The sequence below is a fragment of the Hyaena hyaena genome, unplaced genomic scaffold, assembly GCF_003009895.1.
Source record: "Hyaena hyaena isolate Hyena2069 unplaced genomic scaffold, ASM300989v1 scaffold_339, whole genome shotgun sequence".
Lineage (NCBI taxonomy): Eukaryota > Metazoa > Chordata > Mammalia > Carnivora > Hyaenidae > Hyaena > Hyaena hyaena.
In genome coordinates, this window is record NW_024080971.1 from 810,124 (window position 1) to 829,170 (window position 19,047).

Below are 19,047 nucleotides of genomic sequence, written 5' to 3' on the forward strand. Positions count from 1 at the left end.
CACAGTTTGTGGGTTCAAGCCCCGCATCAGGCTCTGTGCTGACAGCTCAGAGCCTGGAGCCTGCTTCGATTCTGTGTCTCCCTCTCTTTCTGCCCCTCCCTTGCTCACACTCTGTCTCTCTCTATAGGCACTTTTTATAACTTTTCAGATATAGTTACCAGTATTGTTTGTTCTCTGCATTTTCTTTCAGACTCTAAGACACACATCCTAATTCGGTTTAAAAAATTTTTTTAATGTTTATTCATTGTTGAAAGACAGAGAGAAAGCGTGGGAGCAGGGAGGGAAAGAGAGGGAGACACAGAATCTGAAGCAGGCTCTAGGCTCTGAGCTGTCAGTACAGAGCCCAATGCGGGGCTTGAACCCACAAACTGTGAGATCATGATCTGATCCAAAGTTGGATGCTTAACCGACTGAGCCACCCAGGCACCTCCTACTTTGTTTTATACATGAGATTAACTTAATTTTTTTCTTCTTTCTCAAGAAGGAGGGAATCTCATTTAGGTCCCTATCAAGAAGGCTACCTGAAGTAACTTAATCCTGCATCAGGAAAGCATCACAGGGAATAAAACACAAATGTAAACACACAAACATGTGCACAGGCTCTATGAAGATCAAGAAATAATAAGGTTGTGAGGTGCTGAGTAATGGAAAATAAAGCAGAGGCTCCTGCTATCAGAAAATACTATTTGAATAACAGCATAGGACAGCATCCAAGAAAAATATGCCTCAAGAATGACATCGTTATTATAAAATAAGATTATTGACAATTTTAATTAACCCAAAGTATTTAAAACTAGCCCCATGAAATAGATTTTCAGGCCAGCTCAAGTCAAGAGCCAAATGTCATCATCTGATAAAACATCTTCCAGAAATAAAAACATTGTGAAGCTTTGGAACTTATTAACCAGATTTAAAAAAAAAAAAAAAAAAGAAAGAAAATCTGTACTTATTAAGGAAAAAGTAATTACCTAATCGTTTACAAAAGCATATTAGCTTTAACATGCCCAGATACATCAGTAGGATTGTGGAAGGGTTCAAATAAAAAATAATTTTGGGGCGCCTGGGTGGCTCAGTCAGTTAAGCGTCCGACTTCGGCTCAGGTCATGATCTCACGGTTCGTGGGTTCGAGCCCCACATGGGACTCTGTGCTGACAGCTAGCTCAGAGCCTGAAGCCTGCTTCAGATTCTGTATCTCCCTCTCTCTCTGACCCTCCCCTGTTTACACTGTCTCTCTCTCTCTCTCTCAGAAATAAATAAAAACATTTAAAAAAATAATCTTAAGAAGATAGTAAAATAATCTTTAATCCTAAAAGAGAAAGTAGAATTTATTTTGAGAAAATTAAAATAAAGCGCCACTGTAAGACAGAGCCCATACAAAAGAATAATCTAGCAATTACCCATGCTCATTAAAATTATCTCCTCCTCAAGGAATCTTAGACACATTGAATTGAATACGTAGTATCAGCTTCAGAACCCTCAATCAGCCACCTCCCTTCTCTCTTTATCTTCCCCAGAAGTACACACATTATCTGGGTCATCACTCTTGAGCATCTTTTTCTGAAAGTCGAGAAGAGAGGAAAGTCTTCTTTCCAGAGTTCTGCGGCCCGAACTCTGTCTGTCCCCTCTCAGCCTCCATCTTTAAACTTCTCTCCCAAACTAGCTTCCATTAAAATGTCTCCAACCAATCTTTCTACTTTTATTTAATCTCATCCCCCTACCAGGTCACCTCAGTATTCACCAAGCACCATCACAACATACTCTGTTCCTTCTAACGTTGTCCATTTGTTGATCTCCTATTGTGTGTAAAACCCAGACCACTTACCAAGGCTTACAAGGCTTTGGCCTGCTTCCCTGTGCTTGGCTTTGGCCCAACCACACCGGCATTTCAATGGGTCCCAGAACACAACAAGAATGCTCCCGCCTTTGAATTTGCTGCCTTCTCTTCCTGGAACACTTCCCTGCCCCCCAATATTTTCCCATGACTGACTCTCCCTCATTCAGGTTTCATCGTGAACGTCGTCTGTCCAAGAGAAAGGTTGTCTGAATACAACCCTTCTAGAGAAGCCCAGCCCCCTTCATTCTGTCTCATTAAGCCACTGTGTAGTCTTCAGGACATCTGCATTTTCTGAAATTATCTCGTTGAGGTGTTTCTTTGTTGGTGGTTACTCCTCACTAGCATTGCATCTCCTTGTCAGTCCACACAGTCATAATTCATGTGGATTATGCCCCCTGCTTAGAACAATGCCTTTCAAAACTTATTATATGTTTAATGAATAAATGAATGCATGCATTTAATTACTTCTTCCTTGAGATGAATAGTCCTTCCCACCAACTGTCTTACCTCAGGTCTCTATAAGCGCTAATATGTTATCTGAATGTGGTACATGAATACAAAAATATTTCTGAATGAGGATTCAGAAAAAGAATTCAGCCTGTTCAGTGTGTGGCCAAATGTCCACAAAAAAAAAAAAAGAAAGAAAGAAAATCAGATTCAGAAAACTATGTTGCAGATCAATATTTTTTTTGATAAGCTATTTTGACCATGATTAAATGTAACTTTGTCTTACAGAATTTTATTTCGTGACAGCTGGGAATAATCATCTCCGCTTTTGTCTTGCATTCAGTGAGCTGTGCCTGGACCAGGACAAAGGGAAAATAGCAACAGCCTACCTCATGCTCAGAGAAGCAAGAGCACATCAAATGCGCTGAGAGACCATCACCAACTGCTGGTGCAACAGGAATGTTGGAACTGCACCCAATAATATTTCGATTCTCGGGGGCGCCTGGGTGGCTCAGTCGGTTAAGTGTCCAACTTCGGCTCTGGTCATGGTCTCACAGTTCATGGGTTCGAGCCCCACATCAGGCTCTGTGCTGACAGTTCAGAGCATGGAACCTGTTTCAGATTCTATGTCTCCCTCTCTCTCTGCCCCTCCCCCACTCATGCTCTGTCTCTCTCTGTCTCAAAAAACAAAAAACTATAAAAAATATTTTTAAAAACATATTGCAATTCTCTGATGGACTGTTATGCAATTAACGCTGTGAATTTTATTTTACCTGTGAGAACAATGATCACCAAGGCAAGCTTTAAAATCAAGAGTAAAAAGACTTCTGCCATATTCGCTAGCTTTGCTGAAGAAACACTGAGGTCCCGATCATCTGAGATGTTGCTGTATGAAAATATGCTGTCCACTAAAGATCATGGTTTATAAGCATTTCCATGGCCATTTAAAGGAAAATAAGACCTTCCCTGCATTCCCCATGAAAAATAAAATATAAGAACTCTGAATCCTTGTAATAACTCTGCTTCTCTGTTCTACTCCTTGTAGGTTCACCCAGCTTGGAAATCTGTAGTGAATCCTGACCACACTGTCACCCTGTTGGGAACACACACAGCACCACAGGTCCACAGTGTGGTGACTCTTGGGTTAACACAAAATCTCCCTAAGAAGTCCCCTTCCAATCTAGAGGAGACGTGACATATTTCTGCTCTTGGCATTAACACCAAAATATCTAAATGGACACAAACCAGTGCCTCTTCCTCCATAAATTTCAGAATCCACTTCCCCAGTGCCATTAGCATCATCCAGATGCTGAAAGCACATCACATCCAAGGAAAGAGGAGTTCATTCCATTGTATCTGTCACTTGGATCAAATGTTCTCTAACCAACCTGTAGAGCAGCTGAATAACAATGACAGGAAAGGGGACTTTTTCATGTATCCAGAAGGAACACAACCTGTTTTTGCAATTCTGAGTTTCTGATGAATCCCTGTATTCCTCTAAGTGAGTTTTAGCAAAGTATGAACAAATAACTGCAGAAAAGGAACTTTACAATAGTCAAGAAAATATGCTTGGACCCTAAAAATAGAAAATTGAAGAATTAGAGCTCTTTTCCCTGAAATTCACATCAACGTAAGTCATGTGATTGTCTGATGGTGTCTATTGACATTCTCCTCCTTTTCCACAGTCCTGACATTCACTGCTTTGCTTATGCCTCAAAGCTCCCTTTTCTGTTTCATCACCAGAGAACACATTATCCTTCACGAGCATTTGGGAAATGTTGATTCCTTAGATACCCCTACAAGGAATACATACTTTTTAACTTACCAGTCTGCAAATATTGGCATTTTCACTCAAAGTTATTATAGACTGAGGACACACTAATTAGAGCTCTTCCACATACACATAACAAGAAATCTACATAAACTGGAATTTTCTGACAAAAACTAGAGGCAAAATGGAGTGAAAGCAGTAAAGGATACTTCTGGGGAATATAGCCATTCTGCATAGAGAACGTATGTTTCACCAATCAAATGCCTATCGTCAGGGGGTACATAAGAACATAAGAAAACTAAGTTCACAAAATGTAAGTAGTCCTAAAGAGATTATTTACTAAAGACTGATCAAAATCAACCCTTATAAAAATGTTTGGTTATAGATCTTTAAGAAAAAAATTTTAACAGTTTTTTAAAATGTAGATAAAATAAATATATATTTGAAAGGATAAATGTAAATCTCTGTACCTGTTATGTGATATTTTAATTTAACACTAAAAAGGAAAATATCAAAGTATGAGAATACCACCGTGATCTTGAAGACTGTGAAGCGCCCAATGATCAATTAAATTTTTAAAACCTCACAAGCCTGGGTGAAAAAGGCATACAAATGAGGGCTGAGATTCATTCATCTTTGTTAAGTGAAAACTAGTGGATTGGGGAGAAAATAAACCAGGCTCCCCTTTTCAAACAGTGTTTTCAATAACCTAGAAGAAGCCTACAGAGTCACTGGGATTCTTTGCCTGAGGACATCATTCAACAACGCCAACATAGAAAAAACTAGACAACTACCAGAGAGGTGATAGAAATAAAACAGGGAGGAAGAAAAGGAAAAAGAAAGAAAGCAGGGGCACCTGGGTGGCTCAGTCAGTTAAGCATTTGACTTTGGCTCCAGGTCATGATCTCTTGGTCGGTGAGTTCAAGCCCCATGTCAGGCTCTGTGCTGATCTCTCAGAGCCTGAAGCCCATGCTGTGTCTCCCTCTCTCTCTGCCCCTCCACGCCTCGCACTCTGTGTGTGTGTGTCAAAAATAAATAAACATTAAAAAAAAAATAAGCAAGAATTAAAGCAGAAGACCGCTCTTGTGCTAAAGTATGACTCCTCCTCCCCTGAACATTGCCCACAGCTCAAATCGACACTTTGAATCAAAGTCTGAACTGAGCAGAAAGCAGTTAAAAAAAAAAAAAAGATAAGTAAAATAATCAAGGGGCTTCTCTAAGTGCTAAGGAGGAGATTACAAAATAAAACTCTTAGAAAGACAGAGACCCAAGACACACATCATCACAGATTATCAAAGCAGAAGGAGCTGCCTGAGAATGAATTTGATGTGGTAGGTGATAAAAATGAGAAAGGTAATGTCACTATCTTTAGAAGGGAATTACATGACTTAGTTCACAAAATTCATCAGGCAAATGGCATAGAACTTGATAAAGGATGTAATTTTATGAAAGATCAAGTGGAAAGAAAAACCTTATAGCATAGAATGTAGGACACACATCAAGAGAAGGTACACACTGAAATGCGGTGAAATTCAAAGAGTTTAGATAATTAAGTTTATGAATATTGGATCCATGCCAGATTTTTCATAATGTCATGATGCTCAGGGGATAGTCATACTTTTTAAAGCTGGTTTTGTAAAAGGAATCATGGCACTGTTTGCAAACGTCTGTTGGTAGCACAGTTAAGAGTAGACCTACGAGCTAGATGAACTACTGTTTACTGTTCTTGATCCAGCTAGGATATTCAAATGTTCATAAAAATGAAAGGCAGAGAAACAGCTGAACGAGATAAAAACAAATATATCACCTCATTCTCCTACTGATAAGGATATTACCTACCTACTTTACCAAGCCAAGACTTGAAATATTCCCGAAGCGTTCCCTCCACAAGGGTGAGCAAAAACTGGAGCCGGTCAAATGGCGTGCACACGTGATGCCATGCCTGTAAATTCTGTGCGGAAATACATGTGCGTCTTGGCCGACTCTCGGTGAAGGAATTTTAGAGGTTTACTTTCTCCTTTGCATCTCGTATCACTTGGATTTTGTATGAGACACTATTGTTGCTTTGTGAATGTCAGAAAGCAAGAAAGGGGTAAAAGTCTTATAATCCTAGAAGCAAAACGTGAACCTGTGTCCCGGCACCTATTTCCCTCTGCTCCTCCCCTTTCCAACTCGATCCATCTCTTCCTTCCAGGTAAGAGTCCTCGGCCTTAAATTGCCTTCCCTGACTTATGTCACCTAGTCATGCCTCAGCACGACTAGCGCCCCACCACACAAGTTTCAGCATCATATTTTACTTGCTCATTTGTGGCCTCATAATTGGGCTCTGGTTTTCCGTGACTATGACTTTGCATTTACATCTACAGACCTGCTGCATCCTCCACTGCCGATCTTTGCTAGTAAGCGTGCAGAACACAATGCAAGGCTGAGTGGATGTGGGTTAAACATTCTGTGCCTCAGTTTACTTATCTGCGAAAGGGAGGTGATGAAGCATAACCTGTTTCCGGACCAAATGAGAGAGAACTTCTAGAAAGATGGTGCTACTTCTAGAAAGATGCATACTTGGACTGAAAATGTATTGGTTAGTTATTATCACTAGACACTGGGTTGTACACAGTCCTATATAACTATCTGTGAAACAGGCACTGGACATAGAGTCACAAGAGTGAATCTGATCAAGGTGTCATTTTGTCTCTTTCGGGACAGTTTTACAAATGTGAACTAAGAAATACGTATCTAAGAGATGTGGGAATTAAAGAACACGCCTTAAAGTGTAAGACAGTACACAAGTTTATGATTAAATACAAACATGGTCTAAGAATTCTGGAGCCATCAACATATTGCTGTTAACAGACCTATACTGGCTAAATTTGACTCTGATACTATTTGACTGGGCTTTACAGTTGAGTCCTGTTTTTAGCTGATACTAAATAAATCCTCAGCCAAAATGTACTCTTCAATATCTTCCCACATATATGTAGAATAACTTTCGCTCATTCCCAAACAACAATTCCAGCAATCAAATAATGGCCTAGACATTGTTTTTAAGAAATATCCCTTTTTAATCACATGGGTTTGAGTAATATCTTATTACTATACAATACTCACAGAGCACTTTTCTTTTCTTTTTTACCAATATTAACTAGTTAATCCTCACATAGCCTTTGGAGATAAAATCAATTCCTGACAAACTACTTAAATGTTTTATAACAAAAACCTAGAAGTATAATCAGGAAAAAGTATACAAACATATCTCAATTGTTACTTGAGGTACTTATGCATGTAAAAGTATTTCTGTTTTAATCCTTTCTGCAAATGAAGATAGCATGACAGGAAGGGGCGGCGAACATAAGTCTGTTCACTGACAGCAGTACACGAGCGAGGCCGAGAGAAACTGGAAATTGACAAAGTTTTCTTTAAGACGTATGTATTTCCCTTGGTGCATAATTCCCTCTTGTAATTCTCAAAACTGCAATCCTGAGTAATCATCTCCATCAAAGCCTGGTCCTTTAAGTGGTTTCTGGATAATCTGCCAAAATAATCCAAACTACAACATTATTACATATATAAGAAATTGACCCATTAGACTATCTCCAGGGCTTTTCCCAGACATTAATCTAGAGAACAAGAAGAGTAAAGGCACTGATAAGAAAAGAAAGCCCTTTTAGAAGCTTTCTGGACAAGTTGTTGTGTCCATAGATAAAATGATAAAAGATGACTATGCTTTCCCAAAATGAAGTCCAGTATTTAACAAACTGGATGCTTAGACTGGAATGATAGCCATCAACCTATCATGTATAGAATCATGTAGCATCACTCACTACCATATCCGATCAGCTCTAAACTCACTCTTAATATGTCAAACCATCCCATTTGCCTTTAAGAAAGCCATAACCTGCAACATAGACTCCCCTATTTAAACTCCTTCAAAAGCTCCCATGCTGAAAGGCATAGTTCTCTTTTTTTAAGTTTATTTATTCATTCTGAGAGAGAGAGAGAGAGAGAGAGCAAGTGGGCAGAGAGAGACAGAGAATCCCAAGCAGGCTCTGCAAGGTCAGATGCGGGGCTCAAACTCCTAAACCATGAGATCATGATCTGAGCTAGAGTCGGATGCTTTAACCAACTGAGCCACCCAGGTGTCTCTGAGAGACATATTTCTTAAATGTTTTCTTTAAAGCGTTCCCTAAAGGCAAGGAAAAACTAAAACCCCAAGAGGTTTAGGGGCACAAGGTGACACAGTTCCCTCAAATGAGAGCTAGGCTGTAGATCAATAATGGACCTGAATTTCAGATTTTATTCCTTAGCGGCCTCCACCTGTTGAAGTGCTCCTAGGATCAGACTAGGATCTCTGCTCGGCTCAACCTGTACTCATCCCCCAGGTGATCTCATCCAATGGCTTGACTTGAAGAGACTTCTGTAAAATGATGACGTCCAATATGAACATTCAGTCTGACCCTTCCCCTGAACTCCAAACTCACATTTCCAGCATCATTTTTCTGATACATTCCATTTACCACTCAGCATCTACACTTGGATCTCCTCCGAGGCATCTCAAATTTAACATGGTTGTGCTGGCCCAGAATCTGCCTAAGCTGTTTTGCTGAAGTACCTGCCCAGAACTGTCCCTTGGTAAAAGGGTGAGGCACGCTGACCAAGACTGTTGCTTTCTAACCATGCCCTGAATAGCTTCTGGGGGGTTAGGACCAGACTGTCGGCATTATTTGTTGATAATTGCATGATGGATGATTCACACCTTAGCGAGACCCTTGAAAAGCTCTGCCACTGAGGCTGGCTACCTAGCAAAAAAATGCCTTTGTGAAGAGCAGGGATGTGACCAGCCAAGACGCCATCTTGGGCTCCCTGGTTCCAAGGTATTCCATGCACACACCGGTGGCTCTGGACCTAAGAGAGAAGGTTGTCCCGGCCTGGCAGAGAATGGCCTTTGCTGTGATACAACCTTTGGCTACAGTGCCCATCCTTGCTGTGGTTATATTTTATCATTTTCCTGCCCTGGAGACCTAGAAGTCCTATTATTTGGGTCCTGTGAATCTTTTCAATAACCGAACCCTGTCTAACTGACACTATTAGGGCAATGTCCCACCCTAAATGCCTGACATTATCCCCTAAGCAGCTCCTCCTTCACTTTTTCTCATGTCTGAAAAGTGGGAACTGTATTCTTTTAGTTCCTTAGGACAACACTTTTGGTGTTTTCTTTGACTCCTCGCCCTTGCACTGTAAGTCTTCTCCAGAAGGTTCTCCTTCTAAAATATACCCAGGATCTCACCATATCTCACAGCCCCCCTGCTACCACCTTGGTTCACACACACACGCACACCCACACCCCCCATCCATCACAAGGGTTATTACAACAGCAAAATAACAGTTCCCTCTGTTTCTGTCCACGGCCTCCTGCAATCTCTTCTCAACTCAGCAGGTGGAGCGATCCTGGGGAAACAAGCCAGAGCAGGCCACTCACTCATCTGCACCAAAGCCAACTCCATTTTGGAACTTACAAGGCCCTACAGCACTTGGCCCTCGTTACCTGTCTGATGTCATCTTCTGCCATTTCTTCCTAGCACTCTTGCTGCTCTTGTACCCGCCAGGGACACTCTCGCCTCAGGGAGGGCCTCTCTCCTGCTGATCCTTCTGCTGGAGAGTTGTTCCCCAAACCTAGCTAGTTTCCTCACTCCCTTTACTCATACATCACTGTATCAGTGAAGCTTCCCCAGTGACCTTATGTAAAATCAATCACCGATACCACTGACATCTCCTACCCTTTTTCGCCACTTTATTTTTTCTCCCGAGACTTAACACTGTCTAGTATACTCTCTTCTCTCAGCAGAATGTAGCTACACCGAGGGCAAGAGCTGCCACCTGTTTTATTCTCCACTGCATTTCTGTACCTGGGACAATGCACGTAGCAGGAGTTCAATAAATAGTCTTGAACGAATGAATGATTATGTCATTAATATAAAACAAAGGTTTTTAGAGTCCATTGGCATTCCAGGAACACAACCCAGTGCCCCAATGGCACATCTACCCCAGGCAGTGAACAGGCTCAGGATAAAGTCCCCCTCCCTGGTACGGCACAGTAGGCCCTGCTCTGCTTTGTCAGACTTGCCGATGCCCCTGTCCCTTAATCTAGATCATTCAATTACTGAACACATCATGTCCTTTCTGCCTAGAGCATCCACTGATCTCCTTGTCTTCCCTTAGAGTACTCTGATTCTGCACTTACCATCCAGTTTCCCTTCTACCTCTTCTCGGTGTCTTCCCAACTCTCACTTAGGGGTTAATTTCTTCCTCAGTAGTCTAGCTCCAATCTCTAAGCACTTGTACTGTAGCTGTGTTTATAGTGGTCTCCTCCACTTGACTTTGAAGGAGGGAGTGCCTTAAGAGAAGCCATGTTTTTCCCCATCATTTTACTTGCCCCATACCTAACACGAAGGTCAACACATTGGAGGTGCTCAAGCAATGCTACTGAATGAAGGAGTAAAAATCAAACTGAGAAGAGAAAAATAGCACATAGAGAATATAATCCCCTGGGCAGGAGGGTCCCAAGAGATCTAGACCTGAGACCACCATATGACCTCATGCAAATGCGTCAGTCTCTTCACCCCAAAACAGGTGGAATACCTCCCTCCCTACCTCACAGTGGGTGGTTTCTCATTCTCATTTCTCAAATGAGAAAATAAAAGTCAAACCTCCCATGAAGTATTTTTATTATCAATGTAGATATCATAGATTTGCCCTATCTTTTTAATCCCAGAATTGATTCGGCAAACACGGAAATAAAGAGGTTGAAGGCCAGGTGTATCTAATGTAACCATGCCTCTACTGGTTTGCCACATTCAGACAGGAGAAAACCAGGAAGCGTCCTCCGAAAAGAATATTAAAACCCAGGTTATACACTCTCCATTTTTATGTGGATAGAGACAGAGTTTATATAATATACATCACTATGTACCAGGAACTGTAATTTGACATCCATTACATTCTGATACGTGGAATAACAGGAAGCTTTACAGCAAACTTAATGTTTGTTAATTTTTTTAGAGGTAGTAAATACAGGAAATAAGAGCATAAGCTCTGAAGTGTGCCCATTTAGGTTTAAATAGCAGTGCACTCTACCCCTTCGTACTTTTGGAAAATTAAGCTCCTTCTGCCTCAATTTGCACCTAAGTTAAATACAGATAATAAGACACTTACCTCATATGGCTGTTTAAGAATTAAGTGGACAATCAGAGAAAAGGTTAGCACCATGCCTCGCACATAGTCAGTGCTCATTAAATGTTGGTTATTGTTAATGGTATTTGTGGCTTTTAAAACTTCGGAGTGTTTCCATGTGTTTTTCTGTACTGATATCACACTAACTGAAACGTAATAGATGCTGAAAATCAAAGTGGTCAAAATACTTCAACCCAGCAAAGATGCCTTTGTCTTGATATCTCCGCCCCCTCCTCAATCTTGCCTTGGGGGGCCAATGTCAAGACAGCAATTAGGGGGGATGCACGGGCTGGGACTAGGTAACAGAAGCAGGTGCTCTGATGAGCCTTACTTCTCCGTTTTCTTCTCTCCCCTCCCTCCCCTGCCTTGCCCTGTGATGCAAGCACAGCCTGGTATGAAGTTACCACAGCCCGGGCAGAGGTGTGATTAATAATGCTGGGGCCTGGGGCCAAATTAGATAACTGTACCTGACATTGGCCTTATAGTCTGACTGCCCATTTCCTCCTCCTTCCTCACTCTTCATAACAGAAATCCAGAATTCCTTCTCTACTAACATGAGGACTGAACTTCTAACTTCTCCAGCTGGTTCCCCCTCTCAGCACTGAAAAACGCTAAGCCCTGAAAGAGCAGACTCCTGGCAATAACAGCAGATCAAGATTCCAAGAACCTGAACTCTCATCCTAATAATGCTAGTTGCAGTAAGTCACTGGGCTGCTGTGTGTTAGCTCCCTAGTCCTCAGTGCTGCAACAGCACTGCCTAATATACCTATTCATGAGGTTTTAAGGGATGATTAAATGGGAAAATAAATGTGGGAGAAACCCGAGGACATTTATGAGAATTGTATGAATGAGATGTAATTCTTATATAAGATTACCGGTTCATTTGCCTTCCTCCCTATTTAAACACTGATCCGGAACCTTGAAGCCATGCCACTATAAACATCTCTTTTATCAGAAGAAACTTTATTCAAAGAGAATCAAATAATTTATTAAATCCACGGGGTTATGAAATGAGTGATATGACAGTAAATAACAGATGACTTCTGAATAAGTATAAAAATACTTGAGATTTTTAAGAAGCAAAAATTCTCATCAGCAGTGAACATTAATAAAGCTAAAATAGATTCCTGTGTGGGGCGAAAAGAAAACGATTAGGTCATTGTTGAGCTCTGTCTGTATCCATTCCAAAAACACTAGAGCAAACTTGATCAGTCTCCACCTCCAGATTGTCTCCCCGCCTCTCCCACCATGCACTTCAAGGTATTCTCACAGTTATGAATAAATCTAGGTGGCATTGAACAGTGGGACCATTTTCAAATCCACAGAGGGTTTCCTTCAGCATTGTCCTGAAATTCCAGGCATTTCTTTTCCCTGTTCAAGACCAATCACGCCACTTCAGATGACAAGAACGCAACTACCTGAATCAGACGCTTCAACCCAATAAACAGATAGTGGGGGGAGGGGGGCAGGGAGACTAAGAACAGCAAACAAACCTAACACTTTATGATATCCTAAATGCTTCATAGGGATTATCTCTTTACTCTTCACAGCAACCCTGTTTTGATAGATAGACTTCCCTCATTCCAGAAAGATCATTTTAGGCTTAGAGAGGAAAATTACTTGTTCAAGATGACACCTGTAGAAAGGTGCTCAATTGGAGTTCAAAACACATCCTATCTGATCCCAACACTTAGGCTTTTACCCCATGCTACTTCCAAGATAATTTAGCGCTCTTCTTTTAAAACTCTAGGGAAATGGGATTTTTTTTAAACTTTTAATGTTTATTTCTTTGTGTGGGTGGGGGGTACAAAGGAGGGGAGGGGTACAGAGAGAGGGAGACACAGAATCCAAAGCAGGCTCCAGGCTCCAAGCTGTCAACACAGAGCACAGAGCACAGGGCACAGAATGGGGCTGGAACCCATGAGCCGTGAGATCATGACCTGAGGTGAAGTTGGAGGCTTCACTGACTAAGCCACCCAGGTGCCCCATCTTTAAGATTATTTTAGTATCTATTCAAATTCTGTGGCACAAAAACAGAGTGAAGAGAAAGTGATCTTATGTAGGAACAGGTAATGGGGTAGGTGGGACAGCGCTATTAGCTGGCATGTTCATTATCGACACTGAAAATGTCGCCATCAGCTAAAAACAGTAGAGGATGCAGTATATAAGTGTCTGAAGAGCCTTTTCAAAGTGTAAACCAAATAGGTGAGACGCAGAAGTGTCTGAAGACAGTAGGAGCTAAAATAGAGTTAGAGGATTCTACCTTTGATACCTTTCAATGAAACTTGAATAAGAACTTGCACGTGCTTTCTACAAGTAGAGAGGGGTATGAACAGCATTTGGGGATCCATGACAAAAAAGCAGTAAGAGTGAAGAAGTCTTCGAGTAGGAAACTGGATTAAAACCAATAAGAATTTCTTCCCTCAATCTACTAAGCCAACTCATTCAAATGATGTAAAACCAAATATAAGACGAGGAAAAACGCGCTCCGATGATGACTCAGATGATTTCTACTCCAATTTGACTTACACCAGTTAAGCAAAGGAGGTTCTATAAGAAAATGAATATCTGTACATTTGAAATGTTTGAGACAACCAGTCTGATCTCTCCTTGAAAGAACATTCTGGGGCTCTCTTCTGTCCAGATTCTCGGTTTGGCCAATGAATTGTTCTATGCAAAAGAAATCTACTACAAAAATACAGCCATTTCCAAGGAGCCTAACTGAAACTTCTAAATCATTTTGCGATTAACTTTTAAAACAAAATATTTTCTCATAAAAATACTGCTCTGCTGTTACAGAGTACATGTAAATGATTTTTCAAGATTCAAAAGCTCCATTTTTCTGTGTAATAGTAAATTGCTTTCAGCTGGGGGTTAGAGAAGCAAGGATCAATCACTTCTCTCTGGGCACCTTAAAAGGCAGTTATCAGAGTGATAGTTTGGCTGGGTTGAAGAGGAAAGCTACAACTTGTTAACCATGAGAGACACCCATCTCAAGAAGGTCACGCCACAAACTCATCGTTTCTGTCTCATGATGGCCCGGGGCATGACTAAAGCACTTTTCTGCCTTGGGTTTTCCACTCATTTGCCACAGCAATGTTTCTAGGTCGGCAATGATCATCTAACCACCAGGGCCTCCGGCAAGGCAGCCCCACATCCCCGGGTGCCCACTGACAGTTCCGACAGGGCAAAGGAAGAGACACCAGGGAGACAGTGGGAGAGAAGGAGCAGCAGAGGACAAGAAGGACCAAGAGGGAGAAATAAAGGAGAAGCAGAAGAAAAGAGAGAAGTAAGAAAAGAGGGAAGATGTGCAGAAAGGGGACAGCCAAGGCAGAATGAAGTCAGTGCTCAAGAGAGAGTGGAATAGGGCCCCCACGGGTGCACCACTGTGCAATGAGTATCCTCCTCCTACTGTTACTTTTTTCCCTGGAGAGGAAGCAGGGTAACAAGCCTTCTGTGTCATTATTACCTGGATGAGTTCGTCCAGCTCGGTCGAATTGACACAGGAGTGCTGGGAAATGAATGTCTGCTTCTGGATCACAATGGTGGTCCTCTGTGAAATCTCATGAGGCTGCTCCAATGCTTTGAACACGGTGGCTCCGATGATCAGATAGAGGACAACCACCAGGAAAATCGTGGAGACCGTCTTCCATTTCATAACATTAATGGTCGTGTCACTCTCCACCCGGGAAGCAAGCACTGTGGGTTTCGTGGAAAACGAGAGCCTCGGTTTGGAGTTCTGAGCGGCAGATTTAGGGTCCAGCAAGTCAGGTGCCGCCACTGACAACAACAGAGAGTGAAGGTTAGGTCGGAGAAGGGTACAGGGGTAATGGCTGGGCTTCTTTAGAGGATGAGCAAATGTGGACTGAATTCCGCTGCTCTCCTGGTGGGAGCTCTGGAACCAACCAGAGTGTTCCTCCTGGATCGCATCTAGGACCACAGATACAGGTTCAAGGACAAGGGGCGGGGTCTCGGCTCTCTGCTGCTATTGGGGTTTCAGAGGGGAGGAAGGAATAGGAGGTGGGCCAGAAATTTAAAAAAAACATAAACAAAAGATGCCTGAGGTCTTCCTAATGAACTTTCAAATTTACATCTGTTCACCGTTGTTCATCAGCAAAGACCGAACTCCTGAGACTTGATGGTACTAAGTGATCTCATGAATACTCATGAAGAAGGTTCATGGCTTAGTCCTGCTCTCAAGAACTTAACCCTCTATACCACAAGCAGTTTACAAAAAGAACATTTTTTATTTTTACTCAAAAATTCATTGTAATAAAGGGACTGTATTTTAAGTGAATTTGTGATCCAAACATGGTTGCTCACAGTAAAACATTAGTCATTTTCTGGTAAAACATGATGGTAAGTAAACCACTCAATTGCCCAATCGTTTCTTTTTTGGCCTACCCTCTAAAGTGGTTCATGATTAAACATTCTCTACATCTTGTTATTCAATCCCTGGCATCTTGAAAAAAACGAAAGTATTGCTACTTCCCTGGCACGATCCTAGGAGCGACCAAGACATGACAAGTTCCTTCCACTTCAACAGTGAACATTATCCAGGAAAAAAATTTAAAACCTTATCTTACACCTTAGATCCTCTGTACAAAGCTAATTGCTCCATTAGAGTGGCTTTATGTGTTCTCTTACAAATTCCCGTATACTCTGAGGTGACTCTAAATCCATTTATTATTTATGTCAGCTGTTCAAAAATATCATTAATGGATTTCTTCTTAGAAAATACAAAGATACTAGACTTCCACTTGCTAAGGGGGAAATAAGCCATCTACTACAGAATGTCTGATTGGAAAGGCCACATTGAACCAAAAGAGTTAACAGAAGAGCCAAAAAAAAAAAAAATCAAAACAACCATCCAAGAATAAAAACCAGGGGGACTTGAAAAAACCACCAACTCAACCAGGATGATCCATTTAAGAGTCCACAATTGTAATAGATAGAAGTAAAATCACTCTGGTCTATATAATAACAGGTTAGATAAAATAATAACCTAATCTAAAAGACCACTTCTAGGTAAGTATATGAGAAATCACTATGGAACTGAATTCAAATACCCTTACAGGAACCGGAAATTACTTGAGAAAGAGAAGAGAATGGAAAGTGTCAGTTTTCACAGGGCTACATACCCTGCCCTCTTGACCACCACTGTGAGTTAAACGTTAGGACGAGTTTGAGTTCATAAATCTTCAGTCACAAAGAAGCTTTGCAAACAAAGCTATTTCAGGCCCGAGACCAAAGCAGTGTTGTACTATGATGGCAGATAACAGAGGGCTGGCTCCTCAAACCAGCAAAGCCCTGAATGGCTCTGAATTTCAAGAGATGAAGTCAGAGCTCTGATGGAGTAACTGTGGCCATGGCCCCCAGTGGAGATTCCACATACATACAGCACCTTCCTATGGTTCAACCTGCCATACAGAGGTATGAACACCCTCCTGACACAGCCACCTGCTCAGAATAAAGCCACGAGCTAGTAGACACCTTTAACATAGCTAAATATAACATATAACACCTTTATAGGTATAATGGCAACTTTACTCAAAATTAGCACCGTGTGTTCAATGTTTTAATGAAAAAACTTTTTTTTTTTTTAATAGACATGCTGATTACAGCTTAAATCACTGTCACCTGCTGGCTGGCTACCCGGCTCCACCTCCAAGCGACTTAGTGTGTCTTGAGTGAAAAATAAAGGTTATAATCTAAAATTAAGCCCTTTTTGGAATGAAAATAACAGGAAATTCACATTATCTCTCTGAAGAAAGCTTTCCACACCTTTCCTCTCCAATTCTCTGGGCTCTTAGATTTCTGATTTTTCACATCAATGGTTTCTAGTCTGCAGAACTGGAGAACACCGAGACTGTTTACCTTGATGCTCCCAAATCCCAATCCTAAATCCTAATGCCACACTAAAACATCATAATTATATGCTTTTGGGGGGAAAAAGATGTTTTTAAAAGCTTGTGCGTGTGTACTAAGCTAATACATTTCCTGCTGAAGTTTAATTCTTTGAAGCTACTGCCTTATTTTTTTTAATTAGCAGAAATATATATAAATGCACATTTGGCAGACAGAATGGACAGCAATTGGTGAAATACGGAAACAAAAAACAACAGCCTGTCCTCCCCAGCTAACATGGGGAAGGAACCTCTGTGTTTCCATATCCACATCGACTGATGTATGACCGGGCAGAGATGCTCCTTAGAACAAGGAATCAAAGAGTCGTCCCTTCCACACACTGTCATCACCATCACTACCTCCCTCCTCTGCCTCCAGCACATCACAGTCTCCTCTTAATCCAGGTCTCCCATCCTCACGCAGGTACGCCTTCTAAGCTCCGGGCCACGGCTGACGACTCAATAGCAAGAGAAACGAGCCTTTTTTTTTCAGCACCACTGCCTGTCCCACCTCGCAACGGGCAACAAGTGTGACCAGGGTCACCATGCGTCCTGCCGGTCGGCTGCTCCCCACGGCTGACCCTCCTCCTCCTTCGGAAACTCCCCTAAGGTGTCCCAAACCCATCCCCGAGGCAGATAGATGCCAAAGCCCCAGGCACCAGCGGGAGAGGGGGGGAGAAGCAGTCAGCAGAGGAGCCGGGATCGATTTGCCTCCGAGCCGAGATTATGACCCAACACCTTGGACGGGAAACGAAGGTGGAGAACGGCCGCTTGCTGCCAGCGGGGCGTCTGCAGCCCTCCCAGTCCAGGCAGGGGAGGGAAAGCGCGGGGCTCCGGAGGTGGGGGGTGGGGGGTTACCCAGGGGTCTCACCTCCTGCTCTATAGCCGGGTCTCTCCCGCGAGGCGCTGGGAAGCATGAGGCATGCAGCATTCAAAATGTTTTTTTGTTTTTTGTTTTTTTAAAAAGACGGACTTGAAGCTGTTACAAACACGCCATTGTACTCACTTCTTATTCAGAGTCGGGCTGCGCGCTCCGAGCTGCACGGGCAGGCATTTTCCCCGGCTTTGTTTTACAAGGTGGGGAGAGCGGGGCTGGACGCGGGAGGGGGTGTGGGGGGGGGAGCGTGAGAAGAAACGAAATCGCGGGAAGGAGGGGACACCGGCGGGCCGGGCAGAGGGCGAGGCCGAGGCCAAGTTGGGCGCCGGCGCCGCCGCCCCCGCACGCGCCTGCGGCCGGGCCCGGGTCACCCGGAGAGCGCGGGCGACCCGGGTCCCGCGCCGGCCGGCAGCCGCCGCCGCCGCCGCCGCCGCGCGCTCCGCCCCGGGTTCCGCGCCGGCGGGTCCCCGGCGAGGCGCGGCGCGGGGGCGGTGCGAGCAGCCCGAGCGGCCGTGCGCCCCGGCGTCTTTGTGCGCGAGTCTCGCTCTGCCCCTCTTCGCATGTCTTTGTGCGTCTCCCCCGGCAAAGCCCTCGGGCCCCGGGGGGCGGGGGGTGTGGCAAGGGCTCGGCGCCGCCGGGCGCCCTCCCGCCCGCGGCTCGGCCGCTCTCCGCCGCTCTCTCCTCCAGGCTCACAGCTCTCTTCCCTCGCCCGCTCGTTTCGGCACTCCCTCTCCCTCGCCTCCTCCGCGCCTCCCCCCTGCTCCCCCGCCTGGGATCGCCTCTCCGCACCCCCTCCTAGCCCAACCCGCGCCGCGGTCGCCCCTGCCTCCTCGCCTAGGGGCAGTGCCTTGGGGCTCGGCTCACCTGCTGCCTCTTCTCCACTCAGCCCCTTCCACTAATACTGCCCCCTCCCCACATCCCCATTCTCACTATCCATCTTCTTCCAGAGCGCGGTGCGGAGGGAGGGACTGAGGTCTGGGGCGGG

At 43.4% G+C, this 19,047-nt stretch overlaps 1 protein-coding gene across 3 annotated transcripts in view; it reads right to left on the reverse strand.

Annotated features, from left to right (window-relative positions):
- KCNK2 (potassium two pore domain channel subfamily K member 2) overlaps positions 1-18,333 on the reverse strand; it is a 130,612-nt gene extending 112,279 nt beyond the window's left edge. For 2 of the 3 annotated variants that reach the window (XM_039249492.1, XM_039249491.1), the window contains exons 1-2: positions 18,057-18,117; positions 14,749-15,059 (exon numbers count right to left, since the gene is read on the reverse strand). In XM_039249492.1, coding sequence (XP_039105423.1) covers positions 14,749-15,059; positions 18,057-18,102 — 357 coding nt within the window. In that variant the 5' untranslated portion in view covers positions 18,103-18,117. Of the gene's footprint in view, positions 1-14,748; positions 15,060-18,056; positions 18,118-18,191 lie in introns of those variants that run through there. The other variant, XM_039249494.1, reaches the window with a different exon arrangement.
- Between the last annotated feature and the right edge of the window lie 714 nt (positions 18,334-19,047).